The sequence below is a fragment of the Rhamphochromis longiceps genome, linkage group LG2, assembly GCF_057381845.1.
Source record: "Rhamphochromis longiceps isolate RC_006_pf linkage group LG2, R_longiceps_female_GT1.1, whole genome shotgun sequence".
NCBI lineage: Eukaryota > Metazoa > Chordata > Actinopteri > Cichliformes > Cichlidae > Rhamphochromis > Rhamphochromis longiceps.
The window spans coordinates 31169822-31192531 of NC_140558.1; the positions used below are offsets into that span (position 1 = coordinate 31169822).

The 22710-nt window shown below is 39.1% G+C and overlaps 3 protein-coding genes across 3 annotated transcripts; 1 reads left to right on the forward strand and 2 right to left on the reverse strand.

The window, feature by feature from the left end:
* Positions 1 to 3281: 3281 nt before the first annotated feature.
* Positions 3282 to 7401, reverse strand: LOC146677477 (uncharacterized). The gene is made up of 10 exons (XM_085422767.1): positions 7118 to 7401; positions 5537 to 7033; positions 5363 to 5455; positions 5164 to 5268; positions 4921 to 5030; positions 4646 to 4837; positions 4390 to 4552; positions 4137 to 4302; positions 3866 to 3960; positions 3282 to 3784 (listed from the first exon to the last, which is right to left on the reverse strand). Exons 1-10 carry the CDS (start codon positions 7272 to 7274, stop codon positions 3699 to 3701), a joined length of 2664 nt encoding a protein of 887 aa, XP_085278893.1. The 5' UTR covers positions 7275 to 7401; the 3' UTR covers positions 3282 to 3698.
* A 905-nt stretch (positions 7402 to 8306) lies between these two features.
* irg1l (immunoresponsive gene 1, like) lies at positions 8307 to 12341 on the forward strand. Its single transcript, XM_085422780.1, has 6 exons — positions 8307 to 8441; positions 8931 to 8985; positions 9129 to 9316; positions 9614 to 9706; positions 10256 to 10461; positions 10990 to 12341. The coding sequence occupies exons 1-6, from the start codon at positions 8424 to 8426 to the stop codon at positions 11915 to 11917; spliced, it is 1488 nt and encodes a 495-aa protein (XP_085278906.1). The 5' UTR covers positions 8307 to 8423; the 3' UTR covers positions 11918 to 12341.
* Positions 12342 to 20172: 7831 nt separating this feature from the next.
* glod5 (glyoxalase domain containing 5) lies at positions 20173 to 21980 on the reverse strand. The gene is made up of 4 exons (XM_085422806.1): positions 21758 to 21980; positions 21210 to 21365; positions 20833 to 20988; positions 20173 to 20704 (listed from the first exon to the last, which is right to left on the reverse strand). Exons 1-4 carry the CDS (start codon positions 21812 to 21814, stop codon positions 20561 to 20563), a joined length of 513 nt encoding a protein of 170 aa, XP_085278932.1. The 5' UTR covers positions 21815 to 21980; the 3' UTR covers positions 20173 to 20560.
* Between the last annotated feature and the right edge of the window lie 730 nt (positions 21981 to 22710).

Below are 22710 nucleotides of genomic sequence, written 5' to 3' on the forward strand. Positions count from 1 at the left end.
ACAAGAAAAGTGTACAATGACTGCATGCATGAAGGCATTGTTTACATAAGGTGCATCCGAAAATGACTCGATGCCTTTGTCCTCAGCTTAAACTCTAGTGAACCTAGAGTAAAAGTATAACACACTTCATTAATAAAATAGTGAAGGAAAAAATTTGAAGAAAAAAATAGATTTAAAATGCTTTTCTTTGGATTGCTTGGATTTATGGTGTTAATCACATTTTCTTTGGCGTATTTCGACTTTTAAAACAATCTTTCTTTTATTTTCTTTGCATCTTTAACAAAGATATTGACCCTTTATTTGGACAGTGTCGCATTTCCAACCTGTTATTAAGGTTGGTTTAATGTATTTGTCTTTTCTGGCCTTACATTGTATACAATTATATTATTATAATATATAATATATAATTTTATACTTAATTATATTATAATATGTTTGTGTGGATAGTATACCTTTTTTTTTTTACAGACAAAAAATACATATATCAATCACCTGGATCACCTGTTGAAAAAGAAAAAAGAGAAAACAAGCAGGAAAAAAAGAGCAATATAATAAACAACATCATCGCGATGATCTATGTGAATATAACAGTAAATACTAAATATTAAACATTATTGTGCAGCACAGGATCAACAGCGCACAGTGTGCTTTGAGGTAGGAGCCAAAAAGAGTGTAGTTTGTGTCTGTGAGCACTCGTGTGTACACCTGTGAGCATGAACGCGCTTGTATTTAAAAGGTTCCTTCATGTAATGATCTGCTAGAGGGTGTGGGGGGCCATAGCCCCATCCTCCAGGGCATGAAGCAGGTATGGAGGAGATCCAGGCTCCAGACATCCAGAGACCCTCAGAGCACAAGAGACCAAGGAAGACCAACGGAGGGGCAGCCGTGCCACTGTCCCGGAAAGAGCTGAGGAGAGTCCCAGAATGAGGGGTCACTCAGCAGCCGCGGAGCAGAAGCCAGGAGGGCCTGAGATGTCCCTAGAGAGGTGGCGTCTGTTAACTGACATGACATATAGACACAGAAAAACAGGCACATACAGATACAAACATCCATTCCCACCCTCATGCTCTCATATGCAATTACTCAACACTCACCCAACGTGGAGACAGAGATAAACAGACACTGTACACAGAATCACACTCCCCAAGCGTACTCTATACCCCAGGTCTAGGTACCCTTGCCCCTGGAGGGGGAAACTGCACCCAGACCCAGGTAGTGTTACCCTCTTCCCTGGGGTGGAAAAAAGCAGACCGCCCCGACGCCACAGCAGCAGGGAGGCCCCACATTCCAGACCCCAGTCGGACGGTTTCAATTTTAAACATGTTTATGTTTGTACTACTGTGTCATGAACTAGCCTTCATTTATTTTTATTTTTTCTGAAAAATAAGCAGCAGGTGCAGCAATTTATTGAAAAATAAATGGAAATGTAGTATGTAAGCCAAAAATAGAATTTGTAAAATTCTAACAAGCTTGAAAGTCAATATTTGCTTTGAACATCTTTATTGTTCAGCAAAGCCTGAACTCACTCAGGCAGGCTCTCTTGTTTCTTGCTATCTTCATGTTGTCTTCAGGAATAGTTCTCTGGGCTTCTTGAAGGACATTCAAAGCTCTTCTCTGGATGTTGGCAGTCTTTTTGTCCCTTCTCTGTCAAGATGATCCCACACTTCTTCAATAATGTTGAGGTCTGGGCACTGGGGAGGCCAGTCTATGACTAATAGTTATGTGGTCTGTGTTCTGTTCAGGTATGTTTTTACTGCAGTGTGTTGTGGATCACTGACAAAGATCTCCAACTGACAACCATCATGATATGGCCTCCATTGTGTTTAACAGGTGACTTTAGACATTCAATGTTGTAGCTCTCTCCTCTTTCCATATTCTCCTCCTTCCCTTTTTAAAAAATGATTTCCTGAAAGACAATCTTCCAATAAGACTGCATGATGACGTATGATTCACAGGTCAGTGTTAAGTGGCTTAACGAATAAAAGAAAATATTCCTCTGTATATGGTCAAGTACAAAAGCCTCCTAACCTCTAACCTCGGAAAAACCAGACAATGTACAAAGACAAACTTTGAAAGACCTTCAAAAGAAAAATATTGCTCAAGAGCAATTTAAAAAATGACAATAAATTTTCTCTCTTTGGAAGCAAAATATAAAGAGATAAGAAAATGAGGCTTTTGCACACACTACCATAGCTGCACAATTCATGTTTTTGATCAAGAGAAAGCAAAAAGTGACAGCTTGCTTGAAGCAATGAACATAATAATGTATATTCTATAGACAAGTGCCCAAATGTTTTACACAAGCTGTCTTGACATGTTTTTGGAAAACTGTCAGCTTGTTGAACGCTTGAACGGTTTCTTTTCAGCCTCCTTTCAAATGACACCATTGTACCATTACTGATGAGGCTTCAGTTAACGTTAGATAGATCCACTGCAGGGCCAGATCTATATCTCAGGTCCTGTGTCAGGTCATTGCTGGATTTTCTTTCTTATTTTTTAAGGATGTAACTTTCAGATGTTGCTCATCTGTTGTAGTTTTCTACTAATAGCTCTTTAGAAATCACTTTATTGACACATAAGATACAATTCCCTGCCTTCTAGGCTATGTTATCATTAGCATTTTTCATAGCATTTAACTGAAAAAAAAAGAGGGCAAATGATATGTTTTTCCAACTAATTTCCAACTGCTACTCTAGCAACAAACTGCCCAAAGTAGAATGGATTCTTTGGAAAGTTGCCTGTTATGTGTAGAGGCAACACTGGTTCATCCAGTTAGATGACTTTTTAAATGCTGGAGTGATTCATTCACAGACAAAAAGTAATTCCTTTGAACATAGTCAGGTACAAGAGCTGAACTGAAAATGAGTGAAAAGGCAGCTAATGTCCAAAGAAAAACATTGGAAGACCTTCAGACAGCCTGGAGAACTAAAAACTGGTCACTTAGGACCGCTTTAAAGACAGTGGCCGGAAAGCCTTGCTCATTGGAAGCAAAATATAAGGAAATGAGGGTGGCTCAAGACTTTTGCAAAGTGTTCATTTATATTCATGACTATTTCTGTATCGAGAAGTAAAACTTGGTGCATATCGGTTCAGTCTCTGCTTCAGTAAAGGATCTTTCTAAAAATCTGTTTGTTTTCTCTTAATGCTGAATAATAAAAACAGGTCAAAATGCTTTAAATATATATATAATAATATATGACTATGGAATATTAACAATAGCATGAAGACAACATCAGTTTATGTATTTATTTATTTCAGCATAATTAATTAAACATAAAGAACTTAAATACATATACATACCCAAGAAAAGAATATAGTTTAAATACATATATACAGGTTTAAAATTATTAGGCAAACAACAATTTTACATATATGTGTGTTACTATAACTGTAGTTAGCATATAAATAATTTTTATAGAGGCACATCCGAGACATGTTATCTTCATGAAGCTGTAGTATCACAGCAGATTCTTCATCCGCATACAATTTCAAGATAAAGTTCCTACTACAGCTAATAGATGGTACAGATGGAGTTTTTATTGTAACATATACCCATACATCCACAATTACAATAAAAAAAAGCTTGAATAAGAGCATTGAGAGTATTGAAAAGAAAGAGACAGAATGACAGATAAAGCTGCTGATCCTGAAGGCAACCATTCAAGCATGTGCTCCCTTAAAGAAAAGAATCGTAACAATCACAACATAGTGCTTTTTATTCGCTCAAAGATCTGGCAAACTTTAACTGCAGGGACACAGCCTTCTCTCACAATGGTGATGGTGCCTGCAGAAAGAGTGAGATAAGTTAGATGGTGCTTCATAAAACACCCAAATTTGAATTTTATGTGACTTCTTTTGTGTTCACCTTCATCAATCTTCAAGCAGTTAACCACAGTGGAAGCAACAACTTCATTAGAGTCTCCATCACAGAGAACTCCTTGGATCTTGTGTCCGAGTCGACTGTGCCAGAAAAGGGAGGGTAAATGAGCAGTCAGCAATCATCTATTACTAATACTCCACATCGTAAAATAAATAATTTGTCACTTTTCTACAGAAACATTTGCTGTAAGGGGGTTACACATACTGTCACAGGTTAGATCAGTCTACTACTTTGTAAGCTGTTTGCAAGCTCTTACTCAATGACCATGCTGTGGTGGGTGCTGTCTGCCTCTCCACTTGGATTGGCTGAGGTGATAGCAAGCGGTCCAGTAATATTACACAAGTGGCCGGTAACTGTGTGGTCAGGGACACGAATCATGATGCTGTCCCGAGTCCCAACACGGTCATAAGCTGGTCCCACTCCTACACAGACAGATTGAGCTGAGGTGAGTGCTGATAAATGACACAGATTCCAGTAACACCATATTTACGCTGCACTACAAAGTTTACCGAGTTGGAACAGCCAGTCTCCTTTCTTGACAATGCAGCTGATGCCTCCGGGATACACATTCCTCATAAACTCCCAGAGCAGAGGACTGAAAGGAGGCTTGGCTGCCACCAGCTGTTCCACGCTAGAAATGCAAACACATATGGGCTTCTCGGCTGGTCTGTCCTGGAACAGGTTATAGATTGCAGATTAATAAGCTTTATACATCACAGACACGTGAATATTGAATTAATTTGCCAATCTTTTAATGACTCTTACTTTAATATTGTATATTTTTTCAATGGCCTGAGGATTTTTGCAGGATGCAGCTAAGGCGTACACGGTGTCTGTCGGAATGCCGCATACTCCTCCTTCCTCCAGAATTCCAGCGATCTTCAAGAGACCGCTGGTTAGTCGTGAGCTGGCTATCGGACATGGCAGCTCTGGCGATGTTTCCTGCTTCTTTACCTCCTAAGACAGGACACAGTGGAAAGGGCATGTTTAAAAAAACTGACTTTGAGAAGGAGCACAAAGTCAGTTTCATCTCTGCTTACCTTTAGTAAGGGAGGACCCATAGGTATGAGTCTCTCTGAGAAGATGCCGCTCACCAGTGTTGCCAGAATGCCATATACACAAATTATTGCCACCAGTGCAAGCATAGCAACTGTAAAAAAGAAAAAAGAAAAAAGAAAAGCCAGTTTTAGAAATAATCAGCTTGAGAGTCTCTATAACATTTTATATCATTTTTAATCAAAAGTGAATCCTATGTTTAAAAATGAGGCTTTATCAATACTTACTTTCCAGCCTATATGGCAGTCGCTGGAGGGTGGAGAGCAGGAAACAGACAAGAGCAACTTCCATCACAGTCGTCAGAAGCAGCAAAACCAGGTTCTTATAGGCAGCTAACACACACAGACACGTAAAAAAATCCTTCTTGAAACAAATAATCCAATCAACAAATCTTCTATTGAGACTAACAGGGAATTTTAATCTTACCAATCAACATGAGGAAACCATTAATGACCAGGAGGGCAATGGCTCCTGCTGTGAAAGCATAAGCTGCCCCTGTGGAGAGCTGAAGCAGGGTACCTAGAAAAAAAAAAACTTGGGTTAAGAATCTTTTCTAAATCAGAAAGAGAAATGTCCACACTAGTGTTTGTACTGGCATACCTGCGAATCGAAACCAGGTCCATGTCGCCCATACTCCCACATAGATGGACGAGATGACTGACCCAAACCGACCACCACCTGTGACTTGCAACCTGCTGACGTAAGCCTGGATGATCGCTCCAGAGATCAGGACCCAAGGGATGGTCAGATGAAGGAACGTGGGATTCATACTGGACAACTTAGAATGAATAGCTGACAGAGCTGCGACCCCATTTAAAAAGTAAAACAGAACATCGGAGGTCTGGTCAGTGTGGGGCACCATCTCGCTGCCTACTTGTTGGGACTTGCCCCACTTCAAAGCCTTCTTCATATTTGCAGTGGAGACAGGCTGCTTCCCTACAGGGATTAGTAACTTTTCTGCTATACTGTTGACGAGACGTGCAAAGGTGCCATAGATGGAGACTGCGGTAAACAGAGCACAAGCTACACCAAAGAAGATGTAGTAACCCTCAAGTGGAATCTGGGGTACTGTTGAAACTGTGACTAGGACAAAAAGCATGTTGTGGATCAGTTCTAGGATGTCCATATTCAGACTTCCCACACACAGAATCAAGCCTGCCACCACAAAGAACCAGTTTCCCACCATTGCTTCTCTAGCAGAGCCTACTTCGCTCTTATTTCCGATCAGAGTAGACGCCACAAACTCACTCCAAGCCTTAATCAGCCAATATGTGGCATGAAATCCAAACTTTGTAGTGTGGTAGCAGTCTTGGCGCAGATGGGCATAGTAGCTAGAGAACAATTGGGCGAATGAGATGATTGAGACCCAGGCAGCTCCTAAACCAAATGACTTCATGTACCCGAAGCTGTAGAAAGCAAAGATGAAAGGAGCTACAGAGTCACAGAAGAAACCCAACGCCATGGGTTCAGCATATTTGGTGTTTTTCTTCTTCTCTTGGCCAATGCTCTGTGCACTTGCTGAGTTTCCGATTCCTAAGAGAAGAACATTAAAGAGGGGGGTCCCAAAGCCTTTGAGGGCTAGACGTTGGGTCAAACCTTTGAGGAGCAGTACAGCTGAACCGTAGATGGCAAAGATCAAAATGAGCAACTCCAGGACCCCGGATACTACGAGAGCCCAGGAGCTTGCTACTATACCCACTGCTTCAAAGATTAAAGTGGCAGTGATGGCCCCAAAAACAAAAGGCATGATGTAGTTGACTGTGGCAGAGCAAAATGCCAGGAGAAAGGACAGTAAAATGTAGGGGATCAGACCCGCAATGGCTGACTCTTTTATGGACAGGAAGAAATAGCCACCTGGTATCTCTGCGGAGCCATTCAGAGATATGTTGGTCATGAGGTCAGTGGACAGAGATAAATTGCTTGTCTGATTTGTTGTTTGATTGTCAGAGACACCAGAGTAGATTCGGGTCGCCCCATAACTAGCCCAAAGAGCAGCATAGCCAATAAAGGCAGTGCCACTCAGGTGATCGTATTTTCTAAAGGAAAGTAGCCCGGCAATAAGTTGGCATATACCTCCAATCAGGATGAGATGAACACCTGTTAAATAAAATAAAAATGACTTAGCTAACTCTTCCTTTTTTCTTTTTTACATTATTATAGCTGATTGTCAAAAATATGTACCTGCAAGTATGTTCTCCACCCCATATGCTTCTTTGCCAGTGTGGGCTGTATTGAAATTCTGCAGAAGTACAAGGAATGCACTGATCCCATTGGCTAGCATGCCCAGTACTCCTGGTTCCCCATAGAAACTGGCAGGAAACCCTTCTAGTGTTGCCATGATATTTTTGCTGTCAATCTACAGATGTGCAACGAAGCAAATGAGGCAAACAATGCAAATCATTCAAAATACATTTCAGAATCTGTCTTAATCTTCTTTTTATCTGGCTAATGTAATGTAGTGTTAAAACAACTTAAACATTGTGGAAAAACACATAAATGAATAAAAATTCTAAATAATTATTAATAGTGAGTCATTTTCACATTTATAATTTATAAAAATAGAAAGAAAAGTAAATTATAATGATTAGAAATATTCCAAAAATACACTACAAAGCATACTGAATCACACAACTTCACTTACATCTTGTTAATTAACTATAGTTAGGCTAAAACAATATGTAACTCACTAAACATTTAAGGCTGAGGGACTGTCATTACAAGCTCTCCTAAAGGCAGCAGAGACACACAGAGAACTCGTATTTAACTTTCCTGCTCCAGTAACTGGAAAATTGTCACTGAGCACTAACGGGGAATTTTATTCATATCTAATGAAAAACATTTACTGAATATTTAACAGAAAACATGGATCTGTTAGATCAATTAGATAGTGTGATTTTGCTCATATTTAACTTTAAATGGTTACATATTCTTAACCAAGTAAAGCTATTTAGCTCATGTAAAAACATCATCTTAATCAGTACAGCTTTTTAAGTTGTAGCTGGGTTACATGCTCCTCTAAATAATAAAGTAATAAAGAAAGTGAAAATAAAGTCATACCTGGCAGAGAATCTTAGAAAGATGAACAGGCAAACTCTTCTGAAGCAGGAATGACAGTTTGACATAAATAAGGCTTTGCTACATGTAGGAGGAGTTGCTGTAATTTCCCCTGTCCCAAAGCCCTTAGATGTGACATCATCTTTGCACTGTGACAGTAAAGTAAACCTTTCCTCCTCCTCCTGCTGTGACGATGGTGACGTTGAAGACGTTGCCCACAGTGGAAATTCCTTTTTTTAATGATAAGTCTTTGTTATGGATATGCCCTTCCCTGTTCCTTTGAGTCAGGTATAAGATTAGACTATATAAGGCAGGTATCGTCTCACACTTAGAAGCATCAGCATCCCTGACAAAGTGCTGCTGGTAAAACTGCTGCATTGAGAAGAAAGAGAAAGAAGGACAGTCAACTTGACAGAAACACCAGACTGGAACCATGATTTCAACTGTAAAGGTAAAAGTTAAAAGTTATTTTTGTATTACTATTTTTAGTAGAAAACATTATAGTCATAAGTCCAATCAACTTAATTTAATTAAGTTAAGTCTTAATTTAAAATTGTCTGGCAGACTTAATTCAGTCTAGTAAATAAGAAAAACATAAATCCTAATGTCATATTTTTGCAGTGAGTAGTTGTTTCTCTGAGTAGACAGCAGAGTGATACTTAAATGAGCTCTTGGTAAATTTTCAGCAGGTTAGTCATGCTGTCTTACACCTGTTACAGCAGCATCGTGTCAGCACAACAGCTCAAAAAAAAAGTCACACGGGCTGAGTTCTACTCATTGCAGTAATGCCGATGTCCACTGAGACTTTAACAAAGCCAGAGTAGAAAATAACTGTCTCTAGAGCGTGTAATAGATCTGAGATGTTTTAAAAAGAAAGTACAATGCGTGTTAATTTCAGCATGGGTTTTGCTAATAATATTCTGCGCTCTTTGTCCTGTAGAAAGCCATTAGACCTGTGTGGGCTGCCAGAGCAATTCATAAATCTGCAGTGGAAGGTAAAACCTTTGTTGTGTTTCATTCTGTCAGTTCACCAGGAAACATATTTCTCTGTTTCACATTTTCCTTTTGCTTAGTCCAGACCGTGTTTTTTTTTTTCCCCCATTGCATTCTTCTTTCATTCATTCATTCCTCTCTGCAGTCTTGAAGCAGCCAGCGCCCGAGGACACAGTCACAGCCAGTTTTGGGAAGTTTATCAGTGAAATTAAGCCCCAGCATCTATCCCCTGTAGTGCTGCACCGCAGTAAAAGAATGGTGCTGGACAGCATTGGAGTTGGGCTGATCGGAAGCACAACAGATGTGTTTGAACTGGCCCTCCAGCACTGCCAGGTGAGTTGGGGAAAGGGATTAAAAATAAAGGTTTCTTATTAATGTTTCCTCCCATATAAGGCAGTGAGACAGGTGAAAGCAGAAGCCTCACCTTTTATTTTATTATTTTTTATTTTCTTTCTGATGATTTTTTTAGTTTAGGTGTTTGTCATATAACTTACAAAGAAACCTGTTGAGGTCCCATCGTTATTTAAAGCTTTTAAACGTTTAGTTTGTGTGTGTTTGTGTGTGTGACTGTGTACACTGAGAGTGTCAAATGTTGCATTGTGCTTACCTGTCTCCGTCGCTTCCCCTCAGAACATGTACGCTCCTGGTGACAGCAGCTCTGTGTATGGACACAGGGGCATCAGACTCTCCCCGATACTGGCAGCTTTTGTCAACGGAGTGGCGGTGAGTATGAATAAGTGGAACAGATGTGTCAGCATGCACCAGACAATTTCACGTGCACAGAAACCCGTACCACTCCTAAAAAGTTGCCTGTGTGTGAGCTCAGTTTTTGGTCCAATCCTGGACGGTAAACAAAAGCAGGACTTGGTGGAAAATCCCAAAAATTTCCATCATTACATCAGGACATCTGCAAACATTGCTTTTTAAAGATGCCATCAGGGTGCCAAGCTCATTTCTATAGCCTGTGTTAGTCTCAGACAGTAAAAGATTGTAAAGTGAGGGGATTTTCTAATGAAAAACCGCCTGTGACTGAGTTTAGCCAGGAAGAGTATGCGCACTAAAAATAATAATTTGGGTGTAGAGAGCTAAATTACATCATTTAAGCACAAACACGATGCTTGGTACTGGGTCATATCTCTAACAGCAAGCACCTGTTTTTGCCATCAGCTCAGGAAATGTATCAGTAGCCATCTAATTAATTTTAACATTAAACTAATGCTGTGCTGGGCTTTGATGTCCTATCATTTGATCATTAAAATCTTTTTGGTTCAGACTCACTCCATGGACTTTGATGATACGTGGCACCCTGCCACTCACCCCTCCGGAGCTGTCCTTCCTGCTGTGTTAGCTCTCAGTGACATGATGCCAGCTAACAATAAGCCCAGTGGCCTGGACTTCTTACTGGCTTTCAATGTTGGCATTGAGATTCAAGGCCGACTACTGAGGTTCTCTAATGAGGCCCACAATATCCCCAAGAGGTGAGTGCTTTAGAGCTCTATAGCTACATTACAGTATGCTACCCTTAACTGATTGCATCATTGATATTAGGTTAGTTTCTCATTGACGATTCTGCATAAATGACTCTGGCTCTGCTGATCTCTACCCTGCAATTTCCAAGCAGGCTGCGGAGGTGTAATGCACGCTCTATGAATTGTGTCAACAAGCTCTAAAAGGCGTCTTTTCATGCTCATGCGGGGACAGCTGAGACTCTGTGTGTAGTTTTAGCACTGCTTAGCCATGTGGAGCAGAATATGACAGAGGACTCTTTTTGCCATGTGCTTACACCCTCAAATGTGTCACCACATTATGTGCTTGTTGATGACTAAAATCACTAAAAACCTCTTACCACTCATGAAATGAGCTGAGTTACACAAGTGAGAGGCTGTTTGGAAAAACAAGCTTTCACACAGGAGCTCTATTATGACCCTTACGATATGTAGCACCCATTTAAAATTTAAAAACATCTAACCAACGTTTCTGTTTCTTTCTGATGAATTTCCCAACAGGTTCCACCCTCCTAGTGTGGTAGGCACCATGGGAAGTGCTGCTGCGTGTGCACGCCTCTTATCTCTGGACCCCATCCAGAGCAGTCATGCATTGGCTATAGCTGCTTCTCTAGCAGGAGCCCCAATGGCTAATGCTGCCACTCAGTCCAAACCCCTCCACATTGGCAATGCCTCCCGTTTGGGCCTAGAAGCAGCTCTGCTGGCCTCCAGAGGCTTAGAGGCAAGTCCTTTGGTCCTAGATGCTGTTGCAGGGGTAGCCGGCTTCAGTGCTTTTTATGAAGATTATGTACCACAGCCTTTACAATCGCCCGGTAATGACAGCCATATGTTCCTGCTGGAGGAACAGGACATAGGCTTCAAACGCTTCCCTGCTCATCTGGGGATGCACTGGGTGGCAGATGCTGCAGCCTCAGTCCATAAGATTCTCGTTGGAGTTGGCCCTGGCACTGTCTCCCCAGCTCAGGTGGAGGACATCCTGCTCAGAGTCCCCAAATCGAAGTACATAAACAGACCTTTTCCAGAGTCTGAGCACGAGGCACGCCACTCCTTCCAGTTCAATGCTTGCACTGCTCTCCTGGATGGAGAAGTGACTGTGCAGTCCTTCACCCCCGCTGCCATGAACCGCCCTGACCTGCACGCTCTGCTGAGCCGTGTTCGCCTGGAGCATCCCAATGACAACCCCGCTAATTTCAACCGCATGTACGGTGAAGTCCAGCTAACCCTGGTTGGGGGCGACACTGTGAAGGGACGCTGCAACACCTTCTACGGTCACTGGCGCAATCCACTGTCCAACGACAGCCTGAGGAAGAAGTTCAGGAGCAACGCAGAGGTGGTGCTTCCCTCAGAGAAGGTCGAGCGGCTGATTGAAGTGGTGGAGGACCTGGACCAGCTCAGGGACTGCAGGAACCTTCTCTCACAACTGCAATAGACTTTGGTTTTGTTCGAGTTACACAGTAGCCTAACAGCAACACAAATATTCTTGCACATAAAAATATTCAAATCAAAATATGAAAAAATCTACATGTTGAGCCATCTGACAATTTTAATATTGTAATATAGACATATATTGTTATTATCTCGGTTCATGAAAAAAATCAGTATTTTGAGATAAGAAGTTGCATTACAAAGGGAACATTAGGTGGATTCTATATATTGAATGCTTTCCAGTATTGCTGCTGTATATACAATGCATTAAGAGTTGTGCTTTTCCAAACAATGGATTCCTAAACGGGGTAAAAGATTGTTGCTTTTAATCTATATGTCTGCTTCTATTGTCATTCAAAGAAGACAATTTCAGTATTTCTATTTGTGTGTTTTCATCTAAATAAATAAAATTACAAAAAACGCAAAAAGGCATTGTCTGACATGTTCTGTGTTACATATTCCAGAGGTGCTTAAAGAGTCAGCTAGCTAATGATGCAATAAAGTAGAGCCTTGCTGGTTTGTCAATAAATGAATCACACCCATTAGATAGTTCAAATACATGTTGTAGTATCTGATTTGATTATAAGAAGAAATATGCACATATACTTCAAATGAAACCATCAGAACATCTACAGAGTGAAAGAAAAAGTTGATAGCTGGTTTTGTCTTTCAAGTGTGTTTATTTGGAGTGCAAACATAAAGATATGATAAAATGCAAAATGGTGCTGGGAAATGTAGGCTGGTTTCCTCGTTCCTGCTCCTTGAGCTTATGTGTGTGATGTGTCCACTTCAGTCTTACACAGTGAACTGGAATAGACAAATGTGTCTGTGTTTGGCTTGTTAATGAATAACATTTGGTGCAATTTCAGTGGTTTCCCCGATCTCATAAACCTTTGTCTCTTATTCAACCTCTTATTCATTTATTCATCCATTCTCTTTCACTTATCCAGTTCAGGGTTGTGTTGGGGGGGAGGGGGGGGGGGGGGGGGGGGGTCCCACCTATCTATCATAGGGCAAGAAGGGATACCTGTACAGGTTGTCAGTTCATTAAGTGTCTTATTTCACATGGAAACATTTAACTATATAACTGTGTAAAACTGGAAAACTATGGTGTATTATCTGATCATAAAAGGTATGTCTTTAATAAGTATTTGATAAAGACACAGTTTTTGTCATTTTCCCTCTGTACCCCAGTGCAATGGATTTGAAAGGAACCAATCCAGGTATGACATAAATGTAACTTTTAACCTTAATACACAATCTTTAAGAAACATATTTGATGAACCATTTAAAAATTACAATAATTCCAAAAAAATGTCCCTCTATCATCAAGGGCTCAAAAGCAATAATTTAAGGAACTGAAGTAATAAATAGTGTTATGGGCAGATGTGGTCTGCTGTATAGCAGAAAGAAGAGCATTTTGATTTCAGTTATAATAATAACATTAAAACACAATGTCTGTTCTGTTTTTCGGTTCAATAGGGTCTTATATCGCTGATAAACAGTTTCATAACAGACAACTGTGTTTTATTTATGTAAATTTTTCTTTAACTGTGGGTACGCAACAGAATTTTTAACATTTTTGCTTTATAAGATGAAGGCTGGATAATGCTCTTCTATTTTGTTCCCTTTAGTAGCTATTTTTTCCCTTTAGTAGCTATTAATGTGAGGTCTAAACATGTGTCCAAAAATGTGCTGATGCAAGCAAATAATTGCCAACAAAAAGAACTATTAGTGAGGTGGGAAAGACTTTGAGATTGGCAGATAAAGACTTACATTCCTAACTGCTGTGTTGGCCTTTCACAACTGAAAAAAAAAAAAAGTTGAGAGTTTGCTAACACTCGTTGGAGCTGATATTGTGAACTGCTGAATATGTTTGTTTTATAGTAACACAGAAGCATAGCAACAACACAAATATTCTTGCACATAAATATATTTAAATCAAAATATGAAAGAAAAATCTACATTTTGCATATTGCAGAGCTCAAATATAGCAAAATACATTTTGACCCATGTCACTATTTTTAATATTTGTAATATAGATGTATGTTAATATTATCTTGATTCATGAAGAAATCAATATTTTGAGATAATAAGTTTCATTACAAAGGGAACATAAGTGGGTTCTATCTAACGAATGCTTTCCTGTATTGCTGCTGTATATACAATGTATTAAGAGTTAACAATGCTTTGTGGTTTTCCAAACAATGGATTCCTAAACAGCCTAAAAGGTTGTTGCTTTTAATCTTTAAATTTTTAAATCTGTTTCTATTGTCCTTCAAATTCAGTATTTCTGTTTGTGTGTTTTCATCTAAATAAAATTACAAAAAATGCAAAAAGGCATTGTCTGACATGTTCTGTGTTACATATTCCAGAGGTGCTTAAAGAGTCAGCTAGCTAATGATGCAATAAAGTAGAGCCTTGCTGGTTTGTCAATAAATGAATCACACCCATTAGATAGTTCAAATACATGTTGTAGTATCTGATTATTTGATTATAAGAAGAAATATGCACATATACTTCAACTGAAACCATCAGAACATCTACAGAGTGAAAGAAAAAGTTGATAGCTGGTTTTGTCTTTCAAGTGTGTTTATTTGGAGTGCAAACATAAAGATGTGATAAAATGCAAAATGGTGCTGGGAAATGCTGTGCTGGTTTCCTCGTTCCTGCTCCTTGAGCTTATATGTGTTTAATGACGCGTCCACTTCAGTCTCACACAATGAACTGGAATAAACTTGAGTTTGGGTCGTAAATGAATAATTCACAAATTAAAACAAATCAAATTGAGATTAATGAAGAAGAAAAGAAAAGGCACTTTTAAGTTAATCTTTAAACTTAGCTAACAGTACCAACAATTTCAGTGGTTTCCCCTATTTCATAAACCTTTGTCTGGTATTCAACCTCTTATGCATTAATATTCATATTCATCCATGTTCTTTCACCTATTCAGTTTGGGATTGCAGGGTTACAGGGGTGAGGGGATTGCATCCTTGCATAGAGCAAGAAGGGGTACTTACACCTGAACAGGTTGTCGGTTCAATAGGGTCTTATATCACATGGAAACATTTAATTATATAACTGTGTAAAACTGAAAAACGATGGTGTATTATCTGATCATAAAAGGCAAGGACACAGTTTTCCCTCTGTACCCCAGTGCAATGGATTTGAAAGGAACCAATCCAGGTATGACATAAATGTAAACTTTGAACCTTAATACACAATATTTAAGAAACATATTTGATGAACCATTTAAAAATTACAATAATTCCAAAAAATGTCCCTCTATCATCAAGGGCTCAAAAGTAATAATTTAAGGAACTGAAGTAATAAATAGTGTTATGGGCAGATGTGGTCTGCTGTATAGCAGAAAGAAGAGCATTTTGATTTCAGTTATAATAATAACATTAAAACACAATGTCTGTTCTGTTTTTCGGTTCAATAGGGTCTTATATCGCTGATAAACAGTTTCATAACAGACAACTGTGTTTTATTTATGTAAATTTTTCTTTAACTGTGGGTACGCAACAGAATTTTTAACATTTTTGCTTTATAAGATGAAGGCTGGATAATGCTCTTCTATTTTGTTCCCTTTAGTAGCTATTAATGTGAGGATTAAACATGTGTCCAAAAATGTGCTGGTGCAAGCAAATAATTGCCAACAAAAAGAACTATTAGTGAGGTGGGAAAGACTTTGAGATTGGCAGATAAAGACTTACATTCCTAACTGCTGTGTTGGCCTTTCACAACTGAAAAAAAAAAAAGTTGAGAGTTTGCTAACACTCGTTGGAGCTGATATTGTGAACTGCTGAATATGTTTGTTTTATAGTAACACAGAAGCATAGCAACAACACAAATATTCTTGCACATAAATATATTTAAATCAAAATATGAAAGAAAAATCTACATTTTGCATATTGCAGAGCTCAAATATAGCAAAATACATTTTGAGCCATGTCACTATTTTTAATATTTGTAATATAGATGTATGTTAATATTATCTTGATTCATGAAGAAATCAATATTTTGAGATAATAAGTTTCATTACAAAGGGAACATAAGTGGGTTCTATCTAACGAATGCTTTCCTGTATTGCTGCTGTATATACAATGTATTAAGAGTTAACAATGCTTTGTGCATTTCCGATCAATGGATTGCTAAACAGTGTAAAAGTTTGTTGGTTTTAATCTATATATCTGTTTCTATTGTTATTCAAAGAAGACAATTTCAGTATTTCTGTTTGTGTGTTTTCGTCTAAATAAAATTACAAAAAACGCAAAAAAGCATTGTCTGACATGTTCTGGTGTTACATATCCCAGAGGTGCTTAAAGAGTCCGCCAGCTAGTAATGCAATAAAGTAGAGCCTAACTGGTTTGTCAATAAATTAATCGCACCCATTAGATAATTTAAAAGCCAAATGCATGTTTTAGTATCTGATTTGATTATAAAAACAAATATGCTTGTGTACTTTAACTAACACTATCGGTTGAAGTACAGGTCATAAAATGTGCTGATGCAAACAAATAATTGCCAAAAAAAAAAAAAAGAACTATTAGTGAGATAGGAAAGACTTTTGGATTAACAGATATAGACTTTGTTACATTCTTAACTGCTGTGCTGGCCTTTCGCAACTGAAAAAAAAAAGTTTGTTGATGCATCATTCTTATATAACTACAATCCAGTCTAGCTGGTGAAGTGGATAAAAGACAGACAAAGTTAAAAAACTACACACAAATATTAATAGAGAATTTGTGTGTTTGAGGGGGTTATCATATGGAATAAATATCATAAAAAGATGTTATAAAACACGAAATAGTGCTGGGAAATATAGTTTTTTTTCCTCATACCTGGTCCTTGCGCTTATAAAGACAATATTACTGACATGAGCAATAACAATAATAAGGAAATGATAGAAGGAAGGAGCCCTGCGACAGACTGGCAACCTGTCCAGGGTGTACCCCACCTCTCGCACTATGACAGCTGGGATAGGCTCCATTGTATCACACATCATTCATTATAATTCCATATACACTACACTGTTTCATCATGAAAAGGATTACAGCTAAAAATATCATCTACGATGAGGAAAACCCTTAATATGATGCAACATGAATTCTTTTGTATTGGGACACACTGATCAACAAGTCCGAGAACTCAAACACAATAAGCACGAATACCACAGGTTTAGCTATTATACTTTTTACACCCACATCAAAACAGACAATATAACGGTGATGCAACATCAACCCTCCCCACGCTCATCGATACTGCTTCTGTTGTCAGGTAGCAGAGGGGGTGTTTACAAGTGGGTTATCTGTGTCATCAGTGGGCCTTTTCCTTGACAACAAAACAAAAAAACTAGAACAATGAGCATTCATGCTAAAGGTTTAAAAATCAGTGGAAGACAATAAAAGCAAACATCACTAGTCAAGAAGATTTTCAGGAACAAGGTGAATTACTATAACTAAAGGCAAACTTCCCTGTAAAACTGAAATGTAACACAGCCCTTGTATATTTACTACTCCATGAACTCTAAGCGTGAATTACTGGTGTGCAGTTTTGGGTTGCAGCAACTGTAGTGTCATCTGTAGTGTCTTGTTACAAACATGAAAAGAAATCACACGTTTAAATGCTTTGAATGGGGGAAAAAATGAGAATATAAAAGATGATAATAGCTGTGGCACCACTACCAGAACTGAATTTGTATTTATTTGTTAATAAAGTTTTTTTTTTTAACTTATAACGTCCTTGTGATTGTTCTTCACTAAATCATAGAAACGTGTAAAAAAAAAATAATAATAATAATCTAAACAAAAGCTAAAGAGGCAAAGTGCATGATGTACTTTGTGCCACTGCCAAAACTCTTGGCCATAACTGTAGCTCATATGCCATGTTTAAATGGGACATTGTGTATGTCTGAAGCAACAATAAAGAATATAACATATTCTTTATTGTTATATAACATACAGCGGGGAAAATAAGTATTTGACACATCAGCATTTTTATCAGTAAGGGGATTTCCAAGTGGACCATTGACACAACATTTCCACCAGATGTTGCCATCAAGCCAAATATTGACGTCATACAAACAAATCAGAACATATAAGTATACAAGTTAAACCACAATAAATAAAGTGAAATGACACAGGGAATAAGTATTGAATACATGGAGATAACAAGGGGCAAAATGACATAGAAAGCCAGGAGATCACCTGAAATCTGTCAGTATTGATAGAGAAATCCTGTCCCCTATCAGTACTAATTGATATCAGCTGCTTTAGTCCTAATTGATGGCCTATAAAGGCTCCTCATTACCCAGAAGGCACACAGGAAAGACTTCATGATGGGTAAAAGCAAAGAACTCTCTCAAGATCTTCGTAATCTTATCGTTGAAAAGCATTTTGATGGGAATGGTTATAGGTGCATTTCCAGAATGCTGAATGTTCCTGTGAGCACTGTGGGGGCCATTATCCGGAAATGGAAAGTGCATCAGTTCACCATAAACCTGCCACGATCAGGTGCTCCACGCAAGATCCCTGTCCGAGGAGTCCAAAGAATAATCAGGAGGGTTCTCCAAGAGCCAAGAACCACTCGGACAGAACTTCAGGAAGACCTTGCATCAGCAGGTACTGTTGTTTCAAAGAAAACTATAAGCAATGCACTGAACCGCCATGGCATCCATGCACGCTCACCACGCAAGACTCCATTGCTGAACAAAAAGCATGTCAAGGCTCGGTTAAAATTTGCGCAACAGCATTTGGAGAAGCCTGTGGATTATTGGACGACTATAGTATGGTCAGATGAAAGCAAAATTGAACTTTTTGGCAGTCATTCTACACACCATGTTTGGAGAAGAAATGGCACTGCTCACCACCCCAAGAACACCATACCAACAGTCAAGTTTGGGGGTGGAAGCATCATGGTTTGGGGCTGCTTTTCAGCAAGGGGTACTGGCAGACTTCATATTATTGAAGGCAGGATGAATGGAGAGATGTACCGGGACATTCTGGATAAAAATCTGCTGCCATCTACCAGGAAGCTAAAAATGAAAAGAGGGTGGACATTTCAGCAAGACAATGATCCCAAACACAAGGCCAAGGAAACAATGAAGTGTTTTCAAAGAAAGAAAATCAAGTTGCTTGAATGGCCCAGTCAATCACCTGACCTAAATCCCATAGAAAATCTATGGAGAGAACTGAAGATTAAAGTTCATAAAAGAGGCCCAAGGAACCTTCAAGATTTAAAGACCGTTTGTGTGGAAGAATGGGCCAGAATCACTCCTGAGCAATGCAGACGACTGGTCTATCCATACAAGAGGCGTCTAGAAGCTGTAATCACCAACAAAGGCTTTTCTACAAAGTATTGAATAAAGTGTGTTCAATACTTATTCCCTGTGTCATTTCACTTTATTTATTATGGTTTAACTTGTATACTTATATGTTCTGATTTGATTGTATGACTTCAATATTTGGCTTGATGGCAACATCTGGTGGAAATGTTGTGTCAATAGTCCACTTGGAAATCCCCTTACTGATAAAAATGCTGATGTGTCAAATACTTATTTTCCCCGCTGTATGTGAGCCAAAAAATGGTCTCACTGTGGGGTTGAAAAGCTAGAGAAAGGGCTTACCTGTTCATGAAAGGGCTTCAATATTATGTTATATACAGTTCACATATACAGCAGTAATTTTAGCAATTCAATATAAGCTGCCAGAAGAGCTCCAAAACATCAGCACAAACACGGCACTCCGGGAGCTTCATGGCGTGGATTTCCGTGGCCAAGCAGCTGCAGATGCAACGTGAAAGTGCCACAGTACTTTAGTTCATACAGCGCTTTTTTAGGTAGGGTTTTTCAAATGTTTTGGCCATTTCAGTGTTTTGGTTCTTCGATAAATCAACACTGACTACATAATGTCGACATCAGACCTTTTTGTAATTTTTCTCCAACAAAATAATCTGATTAGATGCCTTATGTTAGTGTGCCGTAACTATCGATTTACTGCGATCTCACAGCCTCTACCACAGCACACTTATAAAATGGTTTTAGTACTACTCTTGCATGTAAATAACTTAAATCCCAGGATTTTATTTTTCACTCTTAAACTAATGTGCAGCTAAACACTGCATTGCTGAGTAATGCAACTGTAGTGCTGCATTAATAAATGGCTTAAGAACTCATAGTGACAAAAACAACACAAGAAATGGTAACAGAAGGAGCAGATATTTTTCTTGTTTCCAAACATTTTATTAAAAAAAAAAAAAAAAAAAAGCAGAAATCCAACAGAGCCTTTGGTGCACTTTATAACCTTTTATTTTCCTCTGCAAAGCAATGTCACAGACAGAGTTATATAAAAACCGTCACAAGCGCCCATTTAAAACTTGTGGATAAACATCCTCTGGTAGTATTCTTCACTTTTTCTACTAAACTGTGCCTGCACTGCCTTGTCCAAACACAACTAAAACAGAAACTTAAGCAGAGCTGAACACCCACACCCTGTCCTAATGACTCATAACAGACTCTAAAATAACAGCTTAAACTAAATACAATTATAGTAAAAGCAATAATTTTGCGTTGTATACCAGACTAGAATGAGTTTGGTGGGCTGGTGAGTTGTTTGACATGTCAGTAACCAAGGCCAAAGAAGTATCAAGAAGAGTCCTTTGCTGTTGACTGGTTATAGTTTGACACTTCAATAAGATTTTGGTCAGGATCTCTAAAGTACAGTGAGATGATGGTCCCCACAGCCCCCGTCCTCTCCACGGGACCCTCTTCAATCTTGACTCCACAAGCCTGCAAGAGGAGAAAAGGACACAGACCATTTTAACAAGCCCTGATTTTTTTCCTAACTTCCTTTCCTCAAAATGGTTACATAATGTGACCTGTAAAATCAAAACCACTTAAGGAATTGTGTGAACTACCTTAAGATGAGCAGCTACTTCAGCTAGAGGGGTTTTGGTTATGAGGCACAAGTCTGCAGAGCCGGAGGTTGGATGCTTAGCTTTTGGTTCAAACTCCTGCCCCCGCTGGTGAAGGTTAAACTTCTGCTGCCCAAAGCTCAGAGCCTTGCGGTTTCCCTTGAAAATGCAGATAAGATGTGAGTGGGTGTACAGAAGACTCCAGGCTTAAGACTCACAATCAAAGCATGCCACCTAGTGGACATTTTTTTTTAAAAACCATGGCAGTTCACTTTTTCTACTGCAATGCAATTATTTGTCATTATAATAAACAAGCGTATTTAATAGAAACATGCCCAACAGCATTAATAATAAAAGCAATGGGTTTTTACTGTGCATACCTTAAAAGTGACCACCTCCATGCCAAGAACTGAGCTGTAAAAACTGATGGTATCTGGCACACTTTTCACTGTAAGCACCAAATGATCCAGATGGCTCACTTCAACGGGACAGCTTCTTTTGTATTTGACAGTTCCTAGTGTTTGAAAGCTGGTAACCTACAAGAGAAAAGAGAACAAACTTTGATTTAGGAGTTGACTTTGTCGCCATGAATATAAGTGGCTGTAGTTGAGCTGAGTGCGAACAGCGACGCTCCGTGGTGAGTATGTGCTTCAGCCCGTAGACGTGTGAGAGGTGAAAGGAAGCACTGGTTTTTAAAAATATCGATTTAGCTCTCGTAGCTTGTTAGCCCATATCCTTAGCTCGTCAATATAAACTCGAGCCACTTACACCATTAACCAACTTCACAATTCGGTTCCGTCGCTTCCCTAAAAACGGAAGTCTAAACTGTTTTTACGTCTAAACATCTGCAGCCTGCCAAAGTTTACGGGACAATAGTGGTGATAGGTGAGCACTGTTAGCCCTTTAGCCAGATAATAACGCATTTTACCTTCAGACAGCTCTTCTGAAACTGCCATAAACGACCTCCAGCTGCCCGGAGCGCCATCCTGCCGTAATGTGACAGCGGTAGGCTACTTCCTCGTTTTTTCCACTCGTGTCCTGTGAAACATTTACCACAGCACAATGGCCGTACGTTTATATGCTTGTCGAAACATGCAGTTTATACAGAGTGCATGGGCATAAACAAGGACCATTGTTTTTTGTCTGTCGGCTGGGATTCTGAGGGGTAATAACAACACTAATCGTTTGACAGGTACACCTGTGCAGGTACGGCTGCCCTGCCGTAAAGTGTAATCATGCGTTTAATGTAAATAATAGTCTGAGTTTTGTTATTGAGGTCATATTGATGTACTGCTTTCCTCTATTTAAATAAGGACAGTGCTCAGGGTAAACTACTAAGTACACTAAGCCCATCATTTAATGCACACATTACAATGCTCACACTATTCCACCTTTGTAACATATGCAGTATTGAATTTCAAACAAAGGGGTCAGTTTTTTGGTTTGTGATATAGAGCCTGCTGACAGGCAGGCTCATGATCCATCTACTTGTTCTGATCACAGGGTAGTTTAAGGATCTGCTCAGAGGCCCGTTAATAAATGACTGGCAAAGTACAAATAAAGTGCACTTTCTGGCCATTTCATTATGTACACCTGTTCAAGTGCTTGTTAATGCAAATATCTAATCAGGCAATCACATGGCAGCTTTGCAGTGCAGTTAGGCGTATGGATATGGTCAAGATCACATGCTGAAGTTCAAGCCAAGCATCATAATCAGGAAGAAAGGTGTATAAGTGACTTGGAAAGTTGCATTGCTCTTTGTACCAGATGGGCTGATCTGAGTGTTTCTGATAATGGTCTGAAAAAGAGAAAATGTCCAGTGAGTCACAGTTTTCTGGGTGAAAAATACATAGTTAATGTCAGAGGTCAGAGGAGAATGGC

Coding starts and splice junctions, on each gene's coding strand:
- LOC146677477 (XM_085422767.1), bottom strand. CDS start 7,274: ATGGCAACACTAGAAGGGTTTCCTGCCAGTTTCTATGGGGAACCAGGA. Junction 7,034..7,117: donor GGTGGAGAACATACTTGCAG/GTACATATTTTT, acceptor TTTATTTAACAG/GTGTTCATCTCATCCTGATT. Junction 4,838..4,920: donor TGGGTCCTCCCTTACTAAAG/GTAAGCAGAGAT, acceptor GTCCTGTCTTAG/GAGGTAAAGAAGCAGGAAAC.
- irg1l (XM_085422780.1), top strand. Junction 8,986..9,128: donor TCATAAATCTGCAGTGGAAG/GTAAAACCTTTG, acceptor TCCTCTCTGCAG/TCTTGAAGCAGCCAGCGCCC. Junction 10,462..10,989: donor GCCCACAATATCCCCAAGAG/GTGAGTGCTTTA, acceptor ATTTCCCAACAG/GTTCCACCCTCCTAGTGTGG.
- glod5 (XM_085422806.1), bottom strand. CDS start 21,814: ATGGCGCTCCGGGCAGCTGGAGGTCGTTTATGGCAGTTTCAGAAGAGC. Junction 20,989..21,209: donor TGGAGGTGGTCACTTTTAAG/GTATGCACAGTA, acceptor TGCATTTTCAAG/GGAAACCGCAAGGCTCTGAG. Junction 20,705..20,832: donor AAGTAGCTGCTCATCTTAAG/GTAGTTCACACA, acceptor CTCCTCTTGCAG/GCTTGTGGAGTCAAGATTGA.